At 34.4% G+C, this 22,516-nt stretch overlaps 2 protein-coding genes across 3 annotated transcripts in view; one reads left to right on the top strand and one right to left on the bottom strand.

Annotated features, from left to right (window-relative positions):
• Positions 1-243: 243 nt before the first annotated feature.
• LOC6048552 (xaa-Pro dipeptidase) overlaps positions 244-22,516 on the bottom strand; it is a 150,564-nt gene continuing 128,291 nt past the window's right edge. For both annotated transcript variants that reach the window (XM_038256925.1, XM_038256926.1), the window contains 4 exons: positions 13,382-13,443; positions 13,254-13,298; positions 451-1,317; positions 244-387 (listed from right to left, as the gene is read on the bottom strand). In XM_038256925.1, coding sequence (XP_038112853.1) covers positions 354-387; positions 451-1,317; positions 13,254-13,298; positions 13,382-13,443 — 1,008 coding nt within the window. In that variant the 3' untranslated portion in view covers positions 244-353. The remainder of the gene's footprint in view (positions 388-450; positions 1,318-13,253; positions 13,299-13,381; positions 13,444-22,516) is intronic.
• Positions 5,444-7,877, top strand: LOC6047644 (FAST kinase domain-containing protein 3, mitochondrial). Its single transcript, XM_001864639.2, has 2 exons — positions 5,444-6,745; positions 6,806-7,877. The coding sequence occupies exons 1-2, from the start codon at positions 5,627-5,629 to the stop codon at positions 7,715-7,717; spliced, it is 2,031 nt and encodes a 676-aa protein (XP_001864674.2). The 5' UTR covers positions 5,444-5,626; the 3' UTR covers positions 7,718-7,877.

The raw sequence follows: 22,516 nt of genomic DNA, 5'->3' as shown, positions 1-22,516 counted from the left end.
ATTTTATAAAAAAAAAACTGATTCATTATTTTTCGCACACTAATAATTTTTTAACGAGTCTCCATTTTTCAAAAATGCATAGAAAACAGATCATAAAAAAAAACAATTGTAAGCGATTTGCAATAATCCTTTGGTAAGTAATACTTGTTATCTAAAGTTCTGGAGCTACTGGGAAAAGTTGGAAATTTAAAAATGAGAAATCAGTTACCTCCCTTTTGCCTAAAAAATGCGGCAATGTTTGCTAAGATTATATAAAATTATTTTTTATTGGTTCATTCAAGAAGGAATACAAATACATATATTGAACGATGGATGTAAACAAAATTGAAGCTTCTGCTAAATATCGCTTCTCTCTAACGTGCCATCCAGGCCTCGATCTCGTCAACGCTGCAAATAAAAGAAAAGAAAGTTATTCCTCAACATCTTTCTTCAGCCTCAAACCCAACTCACGTTCTCGGCACCAGCGTAAAGTTCTCGATGCCCGTCTTCGTAATCAGCACATCGTCCTCGATGCGCACCCCGCCAAAGTTACGGAAGCGTTCAATCTGGTCGCGCACCAAAAACTTGGCCAAATTTTCATCAGCAAACGCCTTCTCCAGCAGCGGAGCAATAAAGTAACAACCGGGCTCAATCGTCAGATACATCCCCGCCTTCAGGGTACGAGCCGTCCGCAGACGGCACACTCCCGGCTCCGCCGGACGTTCCGGGCAGTGTGCCAGATAACCGCCCACGTCGTGCACGTCCAGCCCCAAAAAGTGTCCCAATCCATGCGGCTGGAAGATAGCATTCAACCCAGCGGCCATCATGTCCTCGACCTCTCCCTGCAGCAATCCTCCCGCCTTCAAAGCCTCCAACATAACCCGATTGGCCAACCGATGCATTTCAACCCAGCAAGCCCCCTCCTTGGCACTTCCGCAAACGGCATCCCGAGCAGCCAACACCGCCTCATAAATCAGCTTCTGATCGGCGCTAAACTTCCCGTTCACCGGAAAGCTGCACGTAATGTCCGACGTGTACCCGCCGTAATTCGCGCCCATATCGAACAGGCACATGTCGCCGTCCTCGATCAGCCGGTCGTTTGGCGAACCAGCGTGGCCGTAGTGCAAAATGGCCGAGTTCGAGCCGGCGCCGCAAATGCAAGTGTACGACACGTGCCGACAGCCGCCCACCGCGTACGAATGGTGCAGGAACTCCGACTCGCCCTGGTACTCGTGCCAGCCCGGGCGGATCTTCTTCATGACCTGCTTGTGGGCGTCGGACGAGACGCGCGCCACGTACCGCAGCACCTCGATCTCCGCCGGGGACTTGATGACGCGGCTGAAAATAAAAAAAAATGTTTTAGTAATTTCATCGAATAAGGATAAGAATGTTTTTTCCAATAACTTTATATTGTGGTGAATAAATTTGATCTTGTCTGAAAATCAAAAAAATCCAATTATAATTCGAATTGGATCGGAACAGTTAACAAAATTATTTCTTTTTCTATTTTTTAAAATAATTATTTGATTTTTTTTAATTATATGAAAAAATATATTATAAGTTTTTAAATTTACCAGTTTTCAGAATTCTTAAATGCGACAGAAAATTCAAACGGCCGAATCTCAAAACGCAGAATTTTGAAACGCCTGAAAGAACGATTTTTTTTCCTAAAATGAAGTAAACCAGAGGGAAAATCAATAATATTTTTACAAAAAATAGAAACTAATGATTAAGAAATCTCGAAGTAAAAACTAAACTAAATTTTAAGTTAAAATAATAAAAATTTCAGAATAAAAAAACAACAAAATAAAAAAAAATTAAATTTAAAAATTTAAAAATCCAAAATTGCAATTAAAATAACGTTTATATTTTTTATAAATTTAAAAATTATTTTTCAAAATTTCTGTAAGCTAAAATGCTTAAGGCGGCAAAAATGGCGGAAAACTTTTTTTTTTTCAAAATTCAGACATTCAGAATTAAGAATCCAATAATCTAAGAAATAAAGAATTAGAAAATTCACGAATTAAAGAATTTGAAAATTCAAGAATTTAAGAATTAAGGAATTCTGGTATCTAAGAATTCAACAATTTTCAAAATGTGGACTTTAAGAATTTTTAAGAATTTAAAAATTTTGGTATTTAAGAAATGGAGAATTAGAAAAGCTGATAACTCAAAAATTCAGGAATTTAAAAAATCAAGAATGTAAGAATATTGGAATTTAGGAATTTTGGAATATGAGAAAATTAGAATTTTGGATTTAAAAAAATTTAGAATCTAAGAATTTGGAATTTTAAAATTTGAGTATTAAAGAATTAAAGAATTAAAGAATTAAAGAATTAAAGAATCAAAGAATTAAAGAATCAAAGAATTAAAGAATTAAAGAATTAAAGAATCAAAGAATTAAAGAATTAAAGAATTAAAGAATTAAAGAATTAAAGAATTAAAGAATTAAAGAATCAAAGAATTAAAGAATTAAAGAATTAAAGAATTAAAGAATTAAAGAATTAAAGAATTTGGAATTTTAAAATTTGAGTATTAAAGAATTAAAGAATTAAAGAATTAAAGAATTAAAGAATTAAAGAATTAAAGAATTAAAGAATTAAAGAATTAAAGAATTAAAGAATTAAAGAATTAAAGAATTAAAGAATTAAAGAATTAAAGAATTAAAGAATTAAAGAATTAAAGAATTAAAGAATTAAAGAATTAAAGAATTAAAGAATTAAAGAATTAAAGAATTAAAGAATTAAAGAATTAAAGAATTAAAGAATTAAAGAATTAAAGAATTAAAGAATTAAAGAATTAAAGAATTAAAGAATTAAAGAATTAAATAATTTAAGAATTAAAGAATTAAAGAATTAAAGAATCAAAGAATTAAAGAATTAAAGAATTAAAGAATTAAAGAATTAAAGAATTAAAGAATTAAAGAATTAAAGAATTAAAGAATTAAAGAATTAAAGAATTAAAGAATTAAAGAATTAAAGAATTAAAGAATTAAAGAATTAAAGAATTAAAGAATTAAAGAATTAAAGAATTAAAGAATTAAAGAATTAAAGAATTAAAGAATTAAAGAATTAAAGAATTAAAGAATTAAAGAATTAAAGAATTAAAGAATTAAAGAATCAAAGAATTAAAGAATTAAAAATTAAAGAATTAAAGAATTAAAGAATTAAAGAATTAAAGAATTAAAGAATTAAAGAATTAAAGAATTAAAGAATTAAAGAATTAAAGAATTAAAGAATTAAAGAATTAAAGAATTAAAGAAATAAAGAAATAAATAATTAAAGAATTAAATAATTAAAGAATTAAAGAATTAAAGAATTAAAGAATTAAAGAATTAAAGAATTAAAGAATTAAAGAATTAAAGAATTAAAGAATTAAATAATTAAAGAATTAAAGAATTAAAGAATTAAAGAATCAAAGAATTAAAGAATTAAAGAATTAAAGAATTAAAGAATTAAAGAATTAAAGAATTAAAGAATTAAAGAATTAAAGAATTAAAGAATTAAAGAATTAAAGAATTAAAGAATTAAAGAATTAAAGAATTAAAGAAATAAAGAAATAAATAATTAAAGAATTAAATAATTAAAGAATTAAAGAATTAAAGAATTAAAGAATTAAAGAATTAAAGAATTAAAGAATTAAAGAATTAAAGAATTAAAGAATTAAAGAATTAAAGAATTAAAGAATTAAATAATTAAAGAATTAAAGAATTAAAGAATTAAAGAATCAAAGAATTAAAGAATTAAAGAATTAAAGAATTAAAGAATTAAAGAATTAAAGAATTAAAGAATTAAAGAATTAAAGAATTAAAGAATTAAAGAATTAAAGAATTAAAGAATTAAAGAATTAAAGAATTAAAGAATTAAAGAATTAAAGAATTAAAGAATTAAAGAATTAAAGAATTAAAGAATTAAAGAATCAAAGAATTAAAGAATTAAAGAATTAAAGAATTAAAGAATTAAAGAATTAAAGAATTAAAGAATTAAAGAATTAAAGAATTAAAGAATTAAAGAATTAAAGAAATAAAGAAATAAATAATTAAAGAATTAAATAATTAAATAATTAAAGAATTAAAGAATTAAAGAATTAAAGAATTAAAGAAATATAAAATTTTATATTTAAGAAAAAAATATTTCTGGAATTTCAAAATTTTATAATTTAATAATTTTAGAATATCAGAATTTTTGGAATTGCAAAATTAAGGATTTCAAGAATTTCAGAATTTTAAAATTATTTGCAATTCTAATGTTTTTTGTTTTTGAATTCTTAAATTTTAAAATTGTAACACTTTGAATTGCTGATTTTTGAATGAATTTTTTTTTGCTTCAAATTTTTTGCATATGCATTCTTTATTTATTTATTTTTGAATTTGAACTCTATCTAGTTTTGCCTTCCTCATTTTACTGAGGAAAGGCTATAAACCTAGACCCACCTTCATGTATACCTATCGACTCAGAATCAAATTCTGAACAAATGTCTGTGTGTGTGGTGGGATGTTGATCAAAAAATTGTCACTCGATTATCTCGACATTGGCTGAACCGATTTTGTCCGTTTTGACGTCATTCGATCCGTCTTGGGGTCCCATAAGTCGCTATTAAAAATTATACGCTTTTCGGAGGCCGGATCTCAGATATGTTGATGAAAACGTTGTCCGGATCTCTCATGCGACCTATCATTGGATAGGTATTCAAAAGACCTTTCCAACGCGGCTAAAACATTGAAGATCTGACAACCCTATCAAAAGTTATAAGCACTTCAATGTTATTTATGAACTGTTTGGAAGCCGGATCTCAGATATTTTGATGGAAACATTGTCCGGATCTCTCATGCGACCTATCGTAGGATGAGTATTCAAAAGACCTTTCTAACGCGTCCAAAATATTTAAGATCTGACAACCCTATCAAAAGTTATAAGCACTTAAGTGTTATTTATGCACTTTTTGCATTTTGGATAGCACCCTTTTAATGTGAGGAAGGCGCCAACCACCTAAGGGTGGATTAAGCAAGGTTTTTTTTAATCTTTTTATTTTTTCCCCTAGATACTCAAGCGCACACACCATCACACCCTCGATCACACCCGCTCAAACTCAACTGTCTATTTTCTGGGGTGGAGGGGACAACTCTGGAGTTTTTTTTGAAAAGGTCCAATAAACCAAATTTTCAGTTTTTGCTTTTTGGGTGTTTTTTGATACCCCTGACTCAAGACGGTTTGAAAAACACCCAAAAAGCAAAAACTGGAAATTTGGTTTATTGGACCTTTTCAAAAAAAATTCGAGAACTTTTCTTGATCGCGTTGATTCCTGTTTAAACACATTGACCACCCCATTCAAAAGCTGCTCCAGAATTAAACTAAAGAAATTTTCTTTACAAACTTTTCGATTCCCACCTTTTTCTATCTACCTCAAACATATTTTGTTTTCTCCTGACGAAGCACCCTGTTTTGTTTGGCTGCCTCATCATGACAGTTCTCTTGTTTCTTGTTTTTGTTGCTTTTCACCCGTTTCGCAAAATCGATTGCACCACCCCACGAAAATCAGCTGGTTTTGCTACAGCTGCTGCTGCTTGTTCGCGCAATTTAATCGCGAAATAAGTGTGTGATAACAATGTGCTTCAAGTGAAATCGTGATCTCGACAACCAACCTCAACATGTCCCGCTGCATGCTGAGTCCGCTGCGCCTGTACCGGACCAGTTCCGGGCTGCAGCACTATTTGCCTAACCTGGCACGAGCTTGCTTGTTTTCATCGGATTCCTCCTCGTCATCGTCTTCGGGAGGTGGAAGCAATGGCAACGGCAACAACAACAAGAGCTTTGTCCGCAACACGACGATTCTGGTTCAGCAGGGCTGCGACATTCAGGAACTTCCGGTGGTGGTGAGGAAGGTGGCGGAGGATGAGTTTGTGGCGTTGATTTCGAACAAGATCATTGACTGTCAACCTGCTGCTGCGCAGAAGGATACGGAGTTGGATGAGATGGTCAAGACGTTGGAGGCATGCCACACGGTGCAGGGCGTTTGTCTGGTGACGGACGGGATTGGGGAGGAGTCGTTTTCGCCGGATGTGGCTGTGCGGGCGTTGGAAAGGATTTTGAAGTTGGAGAGTTTGTTGGAGTTGAAGAACTGGGAGGATAAGCCGAGTTTTGAGAAGATTATCAATTGTATTGTGTACAGAGGACGGAACGAAACGGTGCTGGATGTGATGGACGGATTGCGGAACTACTTGGAGTTGGCGAAGACGATTGACATGCTGGGGAATGAGCTGGTTTATCGGTGTTCGGAGAATAAGCTGAGCGTGGAGCAGTGCTGCGAAGCGATTGAAAGCTTGACCCAGTGCCGGCGGTTTGAGATGGTGGAGAAGTTCTGGAGCGGAATCGCGGATCAGGAGAAGCAGATCACCGATAAGAACATCCATCTAGTGTTTTCGATCCTGCCCTATCTGAAGATCAGTCGCCGGGCTGTGCTGAACATCCTGGAGCGTCGAATTCCATCCGTCTGGTGGCAAATGTCCACGGGCTGTACGATTGATGTGTTGCAGTCGTTGGAGACATGTAAAATGTCGCCCTTTAGAATTACCCAAACACTTGCCCGTTGGTTGAACACCAACATCCACGCCGTCAGCGAGGCTCAGCTGGAGGCGGTGCTGGAATCGTTCACGAATTTGGGTTTCTCCGACAACCAAATAGAAAGATCGATCGAGCGGTACGTGAAGGCCAAAGGCATTAAGGTGGTGTCGCAGAGCCTGATCGTGTCGATTTTGAAGCACTGCCAGGTGAGTCACGTTTATTAAGTCCACACGAAGTAAGTTCTAATTGGTTCGCTTCAATTTCAGACCTTCCGCCTGCGCAATTCTCACATCCTGAACGGCTGCAGCGAGTTTTTCATCGCGAACCACCAAAACCTGGACCCGGGCTACCTGAAGGCATTCCTCTGCCCGTACGGCTATCTCGACTTTCACCCGCTGAACAGCAACAAATTCTTCGAAACGTTGGACATGTATCTGGATCTCAACTTTACCAAAATCCACCCGAACGACATCATCCACATCATGTTCTGCTACGTTTGCCTCGAACGCTACCCGCTGCCCTTCGTCAACCGGATCTTCAACCCGTACTTCCTCGACGTGCTGCACGCCCGAACCCGCCCGGAACGCCTCGACCGAGTACGCAGTCTGCTCAAGGTGTTCGACACCAGCCTCACCCTGGAATGTCCAGACTATGACGGTCCCCTCCTCCCGCGAGATCACTCCGCCAAGGCGGTCTTTCACGACGGTCGCATCAAACGCATCGTCAACTACATCATCCCCGAGCTGGAAGAACTGGCCGGAGGCCCCAACAACATGACCAAGTTCGCCATCCTCCAGCACCTCCCCGTCAACGAGCTCTACCTCGTGGACGTAATCTTTCACCCGCCCGGAATGGGCAGCATCTTTTCGCTCAACACCGCCAAAGAGCGCAACATCAACGTGGCCGTCCTGATCCACCTGCCCGAGTATTACAACGCCAGCGGGGAACACCTGATTGGGCCGCAGGCCATGCGAATCCGCCATCTGCGCCGGCTTGGCCTCAAAGTGGTCACGCTCAAGTTTGACGTGCTGTACAAGCTGAAGGTGCATCCGGCCGAGTTGCGAAAGTATCTGGTGGAGCGGTTGAAGCAGGCGCTGGAAGCGCTTCCGGTGGCTAAAGGTACGGCAGCGGCGGCTGCGGCGTCGACGAAGGAAGCTGGGCCACAGACTGAGCAGTAGAGGCGCTGCGGCGGGTTGTGTTTTGTGATAGGTGCACGTACAATTTTGACTGGTTAGAAGTTATTGGCTGGACTTACTAGAATATCGTATGAATAGTTTTTAAGAGTTGGAAACGGTTGACGACATTATTGTGAAATAAATCAGAAGCTTGTTTAGACGACATGTTGTTGTGTTTGTTGCTTTCGAAATCTCTTGAGCAATTCTCTACCAAAACCGGAAATGGATTTTATTAGTATTTTTTGATTTGGCTCAAACTTTATGGGAGCCTTCCCTATGACCAAAGAAGCTATTTTGTGTCATTGGTTCACCCATACAAGTCTCCATACAATTTTGGCAGCTGTCTATACATAAATGGTACGTAAATATTCGAATATCTGTAACTTTTGAATGAATTTTCTGATCAATTTGGTGTCTTGGGCAAAGTTGTAGGTATTGTTGAGGACTATTTAGAAAAAAATAGGTACACGGAAAAAAATTGCCGATTTTTTTATTAACATTTTTTTCTAAAAAACTCAATTTCCCAAAATACGTATTTTTTTATTTTTGAGGTTTTTTGATATGTTTTAGGGGACAAAAATCCGCAACTTTTGAGCCATAGAGAAACATGGTCAAAAAATCTGCCGCCGAGTTATGATTTTTTGAAAAAAATGTGATTTTTGGGAAAAATCGAAATTTAATGCAAAAACAAATTTGACGTAATTTTTTAAATGTAAAATTGAATTTCCAATCGAAAAGTACTTTACAGATTTTTTGATAAAAGTCTCTGTTTTCAAGATATGGCCACCGAAAGTTTGATTTTAGTGAAATATTTGCAGTTTTTCGATTTTTAAAAAAAGTGACCATGAGTGACCATTTCCAAAAATATTTTTTTTGAAAAGTTCAGAAAATTTGCTATAAAATTGTCTAAGAGACATTGAAGATTGGACCTCTGGTTGCTGAGATACAGCGGCTTAAACAAAAAGAAACACGAAAATTGAAGTTTTCTAAGTCTCACCCAAACAGCCCACCATTTTCTAATGTCGATATTTCAGCAACTATTGGTACGATTTACAATGTTAAAACATGAAACTTTCGTAAAATTTTCTGATCTTTTCGAAAAAAGTATTTTGATTTTTTTTTAAATCATGACAAACATTTTAAAAGGGCCAAACATTGAATATAACGCTCATTTAAAATGTTAAATGTTGTTCTCTTGATTTAATTTTTTTTAACATTTTTTTTCGAAAATATCACAAAATTTCACGAAAGTTTCATGTTGGAACATTGAAAATCGAACCAATAGTTGCTGAGATATCGACATTAGAAAATAGTGGGATGTTTGGGTGAGATTTAGAAAACTTCAATTTTCGTGTTTCTTTTTGTTTAAGCCGCTGTATCTCAGCAACCAGAGGTCCAATCTTCAATGTCTCTTAGACAATTTTATAGCAAATTTTCTGAACTTTTCAAAAAAAATATTTTTAGAAATGGTCACTCATGGTCACTATTTTTAAAAATTGAAAAACTGCAAATATTTCGCTAAAATCACACTTTCGGTGGCTATATCTGTAAAGTACTTTTCGATTGCAAATTCAATTTTGCATTAAAAAGTAATGTCAAACTTGTTTTTGCATGAAACTTCAATTTTTTCCAAAAATCACTATTTTTTTTTTCAAAAATTCATAACTCGGAGGCAAACTTTTTGACCATGTTTCTCTATGGCTCATAAGTTGCGGGTTTTTGTCCCCTAAAACATATCAAAAAATCTCGAAAATCAAAAAATACATATTTTGGGAAATTGAGTTTTTGTGAAAAATGTTAATAAAAAAATCGGCAATTTTTTTCCGGTGTACCTATTTTTTTCTCAACAACTTTGCCGATCATCAGAATTTGATCAGAAAATTCATTCAAAAGTTACAGATATTCAAATATTTACGCACCATTTTTGTTTGGACAGCTGCCAAAATTGTATGGAGACTTGTATGGGTGAACCAATGACACAAAATAGCTTGGTCATAGGAAAGGCCCCCACAAAATTTGAGTCAAATAAAAAAATACAAAAATAAAAATGGTCGAAATCGACCGATTTCGTAGAGAGTTGCTCTCTGGTCTTTTATTGTTTATGCTTCTACCGAAAATTTGCAAAATATCAATGAATTTATGAAAATATTCTTTTTCCTAGAGTTGTTTGTTTTGTTCTGATTCGTGGTCTCAAAATTCAAAAAAATCTAGGGCACCTATTTGATAACAAAAAAAAAACACCAATGAAACAGTGTGTTTCAAAAAGTTTAAAGTAAATTGAACAAGCTTTTAAACGAAAATTTTATCATATTTCTATTTGTTTACTGAATTTTTGAAGTAGGGGGAGGTGGTTGCTCGGAATTCCACAAAAGTTTAAAATAGTTTTGATCGATCCCAGACATGCTAGATATGATTTAAAATGCATTTAAATTTTTTCAGTTGGTTACACTTCTATTTCCTTTAAAACTTTGCTGTTTAACAAAAAAAATTGCCCCCTGATTTTTCGGAACGACGGCCATATTTCGAAAATATAAACAAAATAAAAAAATGAATCTTTCAATTTTAATTCATTACATTGTTTTGAAGCTGAGAATTTTTGAATTAAAAAATTCTTGAATTTTTTTTATGTTAGAAGTGTAAAAGTTTAGAATTGCAGCATTTTAGATTTTTGGATTAAGTCTATTGCAAATATATTTTGAAGTTTATGTTTCCCCCCTTCAATGAGTCCGAAAAACTATGATATTTTTTATTCAAAAAACTTCAAAATTTCAATGGAAAAAAATGTTATCAACTGAAAACAAAAAACATTCTCCTGCGTTGATAACCTTTTTAAGCATGATTGAAAAAGTTTTTCAATGTATAGATAGTACAACAAAATGTTTTTTTTTCGCAGAAAAAATAAATAAAACTTAACTATGTTTTACAAAAAACTTACGGCCTTATTGAATTTTAGATTTTTTTAAAATTTGATTTTAAAAATATTTGAAAAAAAAAAGAAAGTAAGAAAATGTGACTTGGAAATTTAACAAAATAAATTTCTAAATTCAAATGGAATTAAAATATTTAAATTCAAAAAAAAAATATTTTGAAATTTTAATTTTTAAATTATTGAGTTTTGGAATTATGTATTGTATTTTTAAATTTTGTAGTTTTTTGAAGTTTTCAATCTAAAATTTTCTGATTTTTTTTTTAAATGACGATCCTGTTATTCCGGTCGAGGTTTCGGAATGAATCGAAAATTGATAGGAGGTGAAGTTTGTATGGGAAAAATCGAAAAAATGTATGGGAAACCCAATTTTAATACGGTTTGGTCTGCACGAAGCGCTTAGTCCATCAAGTGAGATTCTTATTGGAAATTTAATGCTCTACAACTTTGTACACCCTTACCAAAAATCATGACTTTTTGAGCTCCAAATCCCACTTTTCATACGATTTTTTCAGTTCAACCCATATAACCATTTTTATGGAAAAGTGGGATTTTTCAAATTCAAATTCGGTTTTATTGGTGAATAATCAAGATACAATAAGTTCTTTTGAGGTACAAAACAGAGTTTTGGAGTTCCTTTCAGCTGTGTGTTACATCATAATCCATTTTGGAACAGTTATTGCTTGTAAATAAAGGTGTTACCAAGAGTAAGAAAAATTAAAAAAAAACTTACTCAACTTGCTAAGAAAAGGGGATAGAAATAGAGAAAGCTTAAAATTAGATCACAGTTTTTTATCCTTTATAGATGTGCTTAATCATTAATTCCCCGAGGGCTAGAAATTGCTCCGCCTTGTTACGGCAGCTCCGAAACCGCGTCATCATCTCCCCCGCGAGAGCAAAGAACTCCGGCAGGGTAAAGAGATTTTCCCCGGTGACTTCTTGCTGGGCCGCATTGCCGCTACCGGCCGCGACCACGCTGGCAAACGATCGCCCCCAGCCAGGAGGGATCGCTGGGTTGTCCGCTGGAACCGTACGCTGACCAGCTGCAGGAACGGCTGCACTCGTACTTCGTTGAAGAGGGTGGGACGCTGCTGCTTTCTTCTTCTTCTTTTCCTGCTCCTCGAGGTAGGACTTGCGCGCGACGCATCCGCGGTAATTACCGGTATGGTTACCGCCGCAGTTCGCGCACTTTACGCGCGGCTTGGTTTGTTCTGCGTTTTCCCCCAAGTCCGCCTTTCGTGGCAGTGCGCACACCTCCGAGAGGTGTGACTCACCGCACTTCACGCAGCGGGGCTGGAGGTTGCAGTTCCGCGAGCCGTGGCCGAATTTCTGGCAACGGTGACATTGCGCTGTGTCCGTCGGATTTTGGAGTAAAACCGCCAGTTTACCCAAAAACCGTCCAACGCCTTAGTCCGCCGCAGGTCTTGAATCTTGACGGTGCCGCGGTCGAAGTACAACAGGTACAGTGTGTGTGTACCTGTGACTGTTGTCTTCCGCGAGAGGACTTTTATGTCTCGCGGCGTTATTCCGGCACCCGAGAGGTGCTCCTTGAGGACGGAGGTCGGGCGGTCTTGGTACCCCTGCAAGACAATCTTTACAGCGGTCTTCTGCGCGGGGTCAAATGTGTAGAATTTGAAGTTTTTACGCTTAAGTTTCTCCACAACCAGGTCGAAGTTCTTTTGGTCAAATGTGAACACTTGCACTGACGCTTTACCTATTTTGAGGCAGTACACGAGGCCTTCCAGCTGCTCGTCAACATCGTCCGCCAACGTGTCCAAAACAAAAATTGGTGGTGGTCGTCGTTCCTTTGGAGTAATTACTTTTTTGGCGTCGGCACTTTTTTCCGTGCACGACCATCGTCGTCGTCGTCGTCGGTAGTGCTACCGTCGGTGTTGTTGTAGCTGCTTTCCTCGTCACTCAGCCTCGCGAACTTGTTACTGGTGGGAATGTTGGCGGATGTTGAAGCGCCATCGGTCGACGGATTGCCGGAAGTAGCTGAACGGAGCCTAAGAGGGCTGCGATCCTGGATGCGGTAATTAGCGTGTAGTAACTTGGGGTCGAATCCTTTGGCGCTCACACTCCCCGGCGCGATGGCGGTCGACGCGGCGTTGGTTTGTTTACCTTTTTGCACACGGCCGGTAGACGAACTTCGCGGGTTTTTCGAGGCCGCACTCGAACTGCCACGGCCACGGCCGGCCCTTGGCATGCTGTTGGAGCAAACTCGCGGCTAATCACGGTAAATTACGGCGAAAATTTTCGAAAAAACGATGGAGCACTGAGCACTTGACTGCTGCTTGCACTCGTGCGTACACGGAGGTGAAAAGTGGGATTTGGAACTCAAAAAGTCATGATTTTTGGTAAGGGTGTAGAACATACCAAAGCTATAAAACTTGACCCTGAAAAGTTATTAGCGATTTAAAAAAGTAATTTTTGTATGAAAAACATTTTTTTTTTCACCAACTTAAGGCTTCTTAACCAATTTCGCTCAAAATAACCCGAAAAACTGTTTTCTGCTTGTGGAGCAGGGGGTAATTTTTTCTGGGCACCCTAATGATCACAGTCATCATTCCCATATTAGCACTTTGTAAAATATTGTGTAAAACAAATACATACCATTCAGCGATCACTGGGAAAAGAATGTCTGAATCGACGACGAATCTATAAAAAAGTAACGACAGTTAACACCGAATGAAACAACTAATTACAAAGCTGAGAGTATATCTTCATTAAGCTTAACTTACTTTTCAATTCCCTTAAAGTTGGCCGGCTTCGCCTGAAGACCACTGTCCGAGTTGGGCCCGCACTGAAAAGAAAACGCCGCATTAATTTATGAACGATGATGCATGATTTTTTTTGTTTTCTAGTAACATTTCGTCAATACGGTCAATCCACCCTGGAAACATTTCTGCAAGTCACGCAATAAAGTTGATGTTGATATTTCATTTAACCATGGCCAACCACCGCACCACGTGTGTTTGTTTTGTGTATTACTTATATGGCGCAAAGGCGTCGCGCCTTATCAAATCAAGTTGGCTAATCGTGTAAAATTTTGGTCATTTTAAGGTTTCCGAATGGTCATGATTGATTTTTCGAAAGAAACAGCAGTGGTGATAAGTTTGACAGCTGTGGCAGTGTTGCTAGTGGTAGGTTTCAAGCGCCAAGGGATAGATGGAGCCACTGCTTACTCTGTTTACTGTTTGATAACGTTGTGTTTACGTTTTCATCGTGGTTTCGTAACGTGACGAACCCTTATATACACCTCACCGGCTGCGGTCAGATTGGTGATGATGCAATGGACACACCTTGTTGCCGTCGAGTTCGACTCTACGACTAGTGGCTAAAGTGGCGTGGAGGACGTACGTCACTGCGACACGACGACAGTCGTCAATCATGAGGTGTATTCAGCGTAATTTGAGCTAATCGAGCATTGTATGTTGATGTTGGGTCGCCAACAGTTGCCTTGTCAGCGGTGTCGATTGAGATGTTTGACGATAAATGGTGCTGAGGGACTAATCGCCATTGTTTGATTGAGCCTTCAGAAGTTGATTTAAGACGCTGATAGACGTTGACGATAATTTATCTGAGATGTATTAGGTACTGTTTGATTAAAAACCATCAACAACGACAGAACAAAAAATGAAAATAACATTTAAATGCTCAAAGATAAAAGTCACTGCTCACCAGCAAAAACGCACCCTATTTCCTAGAGCGATAACGGTGGCCACGCTTCATCACGTGTTTGCGGATCGTTTCGCGCGGAAAATTACAATACAACAAAACACCGAGGCTGATAAAACTCGACACTGCATCGGACCACTATCAGCACCATGTTCGTGATTGCGTGAATTGGCGGATTTTTTCTTCTTTTTATTTTCTTGTTTCAATCGAGATATTTTAAATTACCGCACCTTTTTTTTCGCTGGCGATGTGTCGACCTTGGAGATTGCGGAAAGAATTTTAACGCATGATGGTTCCTGAGGGAGTAATGGGATTAAATGGACTTTTTTGGGGTGTATTTTAATCCTAACAACATTTTAAAATTAATTTATCTTGCATTTTAAATAAAGTATCATATATTTAAGATCGAATATATTCCACCTCCACTATAAAATTATTATTTTCAATAATGCATATAGAAGAAAAACAAGTTAAAATTAATTGAATATTTCAATTTAATTTAATAATTAAAATTTAATTTCAATTCTTCACAAGATTTTTAAAATGCATCTTGGAAGCAGCTTCCAAATAAAAAAATGGCATGTCAGACTAAGAACTATTTCTAAAGATATTGTTTATTGTGATATTCTAAGAAATACAGATACATGGCTGTACATTTACAGCAAAGTTTCTATATTCCACAAAATTCCAAAAAGATTGTAATAGAGCATTATTCAAAACTAGAATAAAAGAAAACGAAAAAATGTTAAACTTTTTTTTATTTGTAAATCTTTACAAAATTTATTAAAAAAAAATCCAGAAAAGATATTTTTTTTGAATATATTGATTATAAATTTATGTTTGTTTAAATTGATTTAAAATACAATATATAATGAAATCAAATTCACTATATATTTTGCAATGTAAATGTAAAAAAAATCTGCTGTTAATGAAGTTTTGCCTATCATCCTCAAATTAACCTATTGCTGAAATAATAAAATTTGATGATACTTATTTAACAGAATCTACTTTCGATTAATATGGCTATTAGAATGAGCTTCGTTTTGGAGATATTTTACCAAATTTAATTTCTAAATTCTCAATAAAACAACATAACTGAAGCTTAAATTTCAATTGACCGAGATCCTACAACATTTTCTAAGCTTAATCTAATGGAACTAATATTAAAATAAATAATTCGTGGCAGGGGGGTTCATTTTGTATCTTGAATACTGCAAAAAAAAAATGACACTTTTCTGTTCTTAAACATAAAAAAAAACAACATCTAATTTTTTTTTTCATCACCAAAAATGGATGCACCAAAGAAAAAAAAAAGTTAAATTTTCATCACTTGTATGGAAAAGTAATAGCAATAAATAATTTCAAATTTGTATTTTGATAACGATCAATTGAAAAATAAAGTTGATATTTTTTTGGCTCATCAAAAATTTATTCAAAATGTGAAAAATAATAATAAAAAACTTCATATAAAATTTCAAGCCTTGTATCATTTCAAAATGTCGATGTAAGTAAGTATGTTTCTGAAAAAAAATATTAAATTTCAATGAATTCACATACAAACTTTTTTCTCCTAAAGTCTTTTCCGGTCTTAAAAATCTAAATTTATGAAAAAATCAAAATCGATCGATTTATTTTTTTCGTTCAATTTTACGAGTTTTTCGATGAATTAGTTTTATCAATAATTTTATATGCCCCCTGTTTTTTTCGTTTTTTTAGGGGATAGGGGACAATAATTGGAATAAATGTTGGTTTCGCATTATTTTTAATAAAAATGTATTTAAATGTGGATAAAATGTTAGTAACAAAAAAAAAAGATGAAAATGATGTCCAGCCATAAGGTAAAACCTATAACTTTCTTTAGCCCACCGGAGTTTGCGTACGTGTACTTTGTACACAGTTTGTAAGGGCACTTGTAAGAAAGGCGAAAACACGCGACTTCCCGAAGGTTAGTAAGAAAGGGAAAAAACTAAAAATCATTCACAAATTTGATATGTTATAGACCAGTGTTTCTCAACCGGTGAGGAATTCCCCCCTGGGGGGAATTTGGCCGTTTTAGGGGGAGAATGAGGATTCAATACATAAATTATTAGTTGACAAATCTATGCAACTTTCAGTTTCTTTGATAAGTAAGGACGACATTAGTTTTTTTCCAAAAATTTATTTTTTAAGGTTTGACATTTATGTGAAGTTTAACGTTTATTGAAACAATATTTCTCAGCCATTTGTATTTTTTTTGGACACGAGCAATAATTGGACAGTTCTCCAGAAAAAGTTGGGTTTAGTTTAGTTAGTTGTCTTTATAAACGAGCTTTTTAGCCATACACGCTGGTTTCGCTCGGAAAAGTTTGGATTTCAAATATTATTTTATAGTCTTCGATTTTTTTTTAAATTTTTTGGGAATACTATTTATTAAAAATTGCTGTAAATTTTTGCAACCTTGAGTTTTCGTCCTTCTACATTTAAAGCTTTTTTTCATATATCAATTTTTTAATGGATCAGAATATAAGCAGAACACTGAATTACATATTAAACATGAACAGTTTAGTGAAAATAAACAGAAACGAATTAAATAAAACTGTCATGAGATATTTTTTGTGAGATTTATTTAATCAAATATGAACAGTTTAAGACAAAATATTAAAAATAAAAATTTCTGTGACTTTTAATTCATTTAAATAAATTCCAAAAAAATGTAAGTGTTCAAAATGGTCTAATCTTTAGATATCTTTATCTAATATCACAGCGTTTTTTTTAATCTAACCTGCGAAGTCTGTACTTTAGCTTATTTCGAAGTTTACACTCTAATTCGTTATGAAAATTGCCATCTTTCTGTAAACATATAAAATCTGGGCATTGTAACCAATAACTTCAAAATAAAGGTGCGAATAGGAGGAGGGGGGGGGGGGGGGATGAAATTCTTAAAAATCAGCCAAGGTGGGAAATGGAACGCAAAAGGTTGAGAAACACTGAAATGCTTTTTTTTTAAATTTTCATTCCCTGCCCTCTTCAAAATTTCTACAAAAAGTCAGGAGGCAAAAACATAATAACTGCCAAAAAAAATTGAAGTTTTATTAAACAAACTAGTCAAATCTAATGTAAACAATTTAGACCACAAAACGTTTTTTATCCGTTTTTTAAATTAATATAAAGTTTTTTTTATATTTTTACTTATTTTTAATTTTGAGACCACATAATGAAAAAGGAGTGAAACTTACGGTTTTTTTTTTAAATTGATGGATATTTTGCAAATTAGTGTGATAGTAGTATTTATATTTTATTAAACACAGATGAATTTCTTATCAACGAAAAGTTTTATATTTTTAGAAAAACAGTAGTTCATTTAGAAAAAAAGAAATTGTCTCGAATCTTAAATAAATATTTAAAATTTATTTGAGTATCAGCATATAAAAAAACTATGATGCTAAATGTTGTTCTTATTAACAAATATACAAACAAGAATAATACAAAGCGGAAACAAAAACAATCTCTAGAAATATTTAATTTTTTGCATTAAATTTAATGCATGACATATTAAAATGAAAAGAATATTAAGTTCAATAATTATATGCTTTTCCTGTGTACACACTTTTTTTACAAGATGAATCGCATTTTTACGCTATCAAGCCTTCTCAAAACTCTTTTAAAGGTTAAAAATAATTGTTTTTCCGTTTGTTTAAATTTTTTATATAAATAAATAAGATGAAACAAAAAAATAAAATAAAACTCAGCTCTAATTAAAAAAGAATTATGAAATGGGTTTAAAAATAATATTTATTTTTTTTTCTACGCGGTAGTTTAAATGTTTAAATCCAAGTCTTAACCAAAATAATATTTCCCAAAATCAATGTTGAAAAATTCTGAATTGTGTTCGTGAATTTTTAGGATGTTTTTTTTGCATAACATTTTGTTTATGGAATTCATCAAAGTGCTTATTTTACCCTAATCTTCCCAAACCGCAGACACAAAAAATCAAACATAAAACACCAAAATATTTTGCCAACACACATCCTCTTCCTAGTCGCAGCCGGCGTATTACGTCGTCGATTAGAAAGGTGATTGAACATTCTGCGGACAGAGTCCTTGGGAGGCAAAAAGAAAGCGTAAATTTGTTTATTTTGTTTACTCCGGCGAAAGAAGTTTAAAATTAGGAAGTCGTCAAAGCGCGACTACGTGCCACACCCCGCGCGCATCCGATTTAATTCTAATCTTTGTTTTGTATCATCTGTCGAAATTGTTGTTTTTGCTTGAGAGAAACCGAATAAGGTAAACAAAAACAAATTTTGCTATCGTCACTGCGATGTTTGATTAGCTGCAATGCTCAAGGTTGGAACTGATTGTTTTTGTGATGATTAATTTGTATTTTTTTTAATATCGATTAGTGATTAGTAAAATCAAGATATGCTTTAAAAATTTGAGTTTATATTGATTTACAAAAAAAAATTAAAAACAAAAATTGTTTAAAAAAAAACTGTCGAAAAATTTCCACTCGTGCCAAGACGCAAAAAAAATTGTCGAGTCTGATAGCCTTGAAAACGTGCAATTTGTGACGGCTCACATCCGTGCTATCAATTTTGGCAAATTTACTTCATTTTTTTTTGTCACGCCTGTCGCCACAATTCGTTGATGTGAAGAAATAATAAAGACGGAATGTTTGCCGCGTAGATTTACGATTTGTTATCATTTTGTATTCGAGAATTTTTGGCTGAAAGAAGCTACCGCGCCGTAGACGCAATAAAAATGAAAATTTAACTTGGACAAAAGTGACAGGAATTTTATATTGATTTTTTGCATAAATTTAATAAAACATTCATTGCTCAATAGTTTATTTCATAGTCTTCCTTAAATTGTTAAGAAAACCACCAGTATTTATTACCAACATCTTTCTCCTTAAAAGAATTTAGACTAATTGCCTCTCCAAATCTCTCATCACGTTTAATCCCAATTTATCCTTCCCAGAAGACGACATCAAAACGAACCCCATTATGAATAAATTCTTTCCTTGTTTTCCAACTCAGAACTTCGTACTTTGTTGTTGACCAGACCAAACGGAGAGATTTCCTGTGACGACGGCGTGGGTGGAAAACCCCGTCAAACCCACGCCAAAAAACGGGGTCCATTCAGTTCATTGATTCTGGGAAAAATGCTCTCCCTCCCTCCAAATGAATGAGCACACGCTAATTAGTTGGTTTATGTTTGTGGCTAAAATTAGTGGATTTACTCGACGCCACCAATTCAGTACAGCTGTTGGCTGAGCGTCAACCAGTGACAACCGTGACACGGTTTTTTTGGGTCGACCGGGGCGTTACATTGTAAATATTTACGTTTTGTTGCAAGAGATTAACTAGAAAGTAAGCAAAAAAAAATGATTTTCAAGACTCACAGAAAAAGAAGAATAAAATTGATAAAAAGAAACATTTTAAAGAGCAAAAATATTAAAAAAAAAAACAATTAGGCCAAATACGTTCTTTATGTAAACATCAATTGATTTAGTCAGGATAGATTTGGTTTGGCCAAAAAAAAAATCGTTCCTGATGTAAAAATCAACTAGAATGACTTTTTGTCTACACTTCTACATTGGACCATTAACATTTATTTGCTTAAATATTTTTTTTAAAGATAAGAATAAAAACTCGATCCGGACACTTCCGTATATTATGCTTGATTCTGGACTCTTTCAAACGTTTTATTGACATTTTTCACTAAAGTTTTAAATGTTTTTTTTTGTGGTTTTGAAAAGTAGTCTAAAAGTTAAGTTAAGTTTTAAGTTTTTTCCCGGTTTTTTAGCTGCCGGGTGTTTAAATGAATAATTCTAGTTTAATTTTTCAAAACAATCAATGAGCCATGGATTTCTTTTGAAAAAAAACGAGAATTTACTAAAAATACAGATAAAAAACCTTAAAAGATATTCAGAATCAAAAAGCAATCAAATGCACAGTTTTTAGCCAGAGGACTTCTGAGCAATTCTCAACCAAAACCGGAAATTGATTTTATTTGTATTTTTTGATTTGGCTCAAACTTTTTGGGGACCTTCCCTATGACCAAATAAGCTATTTTGCGTCATTGGTTTACCCATACAATTTTGGCTGCTGTCCATACAAAAATGGTATGTAAATATTCAAACAGCTGTAACTTTTGCCTGAATTTTCTGATCATATTGGTGTCTTCGGCAAAGTTGTAGGTATTGTTAAGGACTATTGAGAAAAAAAGCTACACGGAAAAAAAATTGCAACTTTTTTTTACTAAAACTACGCCAGAGGCCAAACATTGAATATTACGCCCATTTAAAATGCCAGTCTTGATTTAAAAATTTTCAAAATATATTTTTGAAAGGATCGGAAAATTTTACGAATGTTTCATGTTTTAACATTGAAAATCGGACCATTAGTTGCTGAGATATCGTCATTAGAAAATGGTGGGTTGTTTTTTAGAGATTTAGAAAACTTCAATTTCTTTGTTTCTTTTTCTTAAAGCGGTTCTATTTCAGCAACCCGAGGTCCAATCTTCAATGTCTCTTAGACAATTTTATAGCAAATTTTCTGAACTTAAAAAAATATTTTTAGAAATGGTCACTCATGGTCACTATTTTGGGTGAACCAATGACGCAAAATAGCTTATTTGGTCATAGGAAGGCCCCAAAAAGTTTCAAATGGTCGAAATCGACCGATTTCGTATAAAAATCTTGCTCTTCTCAGAAAAAAACAGTTATACTCGTAAAAAATTATATATTTATTAAATTCGACTTTTCGCACACAAAAAAAAGTGTTGCAAACCAGATGTTTTAAATAACAAAAAATACCATCTTTCATGCTAGTTGGTCAAAATTCATTTGGCAGTGTTGCCAATTTTTCGAAAAATCACGATTTTGAAAAAGTTGAAAAAACATTATTTGGACTTAATTTTAATATGTAAAACACCCTCCGTGTACGCACGAGAGCAAGCAGCAGTTAAGTGCTCAATGCTCCATCGTTTTTTTGATTATTTTAGCCGTAGTTTACCGTGATTAGCCGCGAGTTTGCTCCTGCAGCCTGCCAAAGGCCGGCCGTGGCCGTGGCAGTTCGAGTGCGGCCTCGAAAACCCCGCGAAGTTCGTCTACCGGCCGTGTGCAAAAAGGTAACCAAACCAACGCCGTATTTTGTCCTGTTTTTTAGCCTTTGCATATCAATATCTCAGCAACTATGGGTCGCATCAACAAAGTTCAATAAAGCAAAATATAGAGAATTTTCTCAGCTTTTCAAAAATATTTTTTTCAAAGGTGGGCAAACATGGGCACTAATTATAAAAAATGAAAAACTGCGACAATTTTCAAAAAAGTTACCTAAAAATGGCTATAACTTGAAAACGGTGCACTTTATCAAAAATTCACTAAAGTACTTTTTGATTGCAAATTCGATTTTACATCGAAAAATGAAGTTTAAAAATTTTTGCGACCGATATTTCGATTTTTTTAAAAAATCAGTATTGATTCAAAAAATCATAACTCGGTCAAAGATTTTTTGCCCATTCTGGAAATTTCTGAAAAGTTGGCATTTGATGTCCTCTAAAACATATCAAAAATAAAAAAATAAAAATAGTGTTTTTGCAAATCATGTTTTAGTGACAAAAGGTAAATAAAAATCACCAAATTTTTTTTACCGTGTAGCATTTTTTTTCATATTGATATCTACAACTTTGCCGAAGACACCAAATCGATCATAAAATTCCTTCAAAAGATACAGATTTTTGAATTTTCATACATCATTTTTGTATGGACAGCTGCCAAATGGCACCAAAAAGTTTCAGTCGGATTAAAAAATACAAAAATTAAAATTCTAAACAAATACCGATTTCGTAGAGAATTGCTCATGTACCGCCCCTCCGTCACGAGATATCAAAGAACGGAGCTCGCATTCGTGATAAAGGACAAAAATTACAAAATTATACTTGTAATATTTAAATGAAATCCAAAAATAAAAATACACACAAACAACGTTCGAACGTTTTCGAAACACTTCGAATGTTTACCCTTCGCAAAGCTGTTGATGGTTGTTGAGCGCTATCGCGGCGAGAAGGTAACGATAAATTATGTCAACAAAAGTGGCCGGTCACAGCCAATAACAACATTGTATTTTATGTGCCGAGCGGCGAAGACCGGGACCATTCGGAATAGTTGCAACGTGACCGGGACACAGTTTGTTGATGTTTTATGGGTGCCGTTGGCC

The sequence above is a fragment of the Culex quinquefasciatus genome, chromosome 2, assembly GCF_015732765.1.
Source record: "Culex quinquefasciatus strain JHB chromosome 2, VPISU_Cqui_1.0_pri_paternal, whole genome shotgun sequence".
NCBI classification, from domain to species: domain Eukaryota; kingdom Metazoa; phylum Arthropoda; class Insecta; order Diptera; family Culicidae; genus Culex; species Culex quinquefasciatus.
Note: the sequence above shows the minus strand (reverse complement) of the source record. Positions and strands in the feature narration are given on the sequence as shown.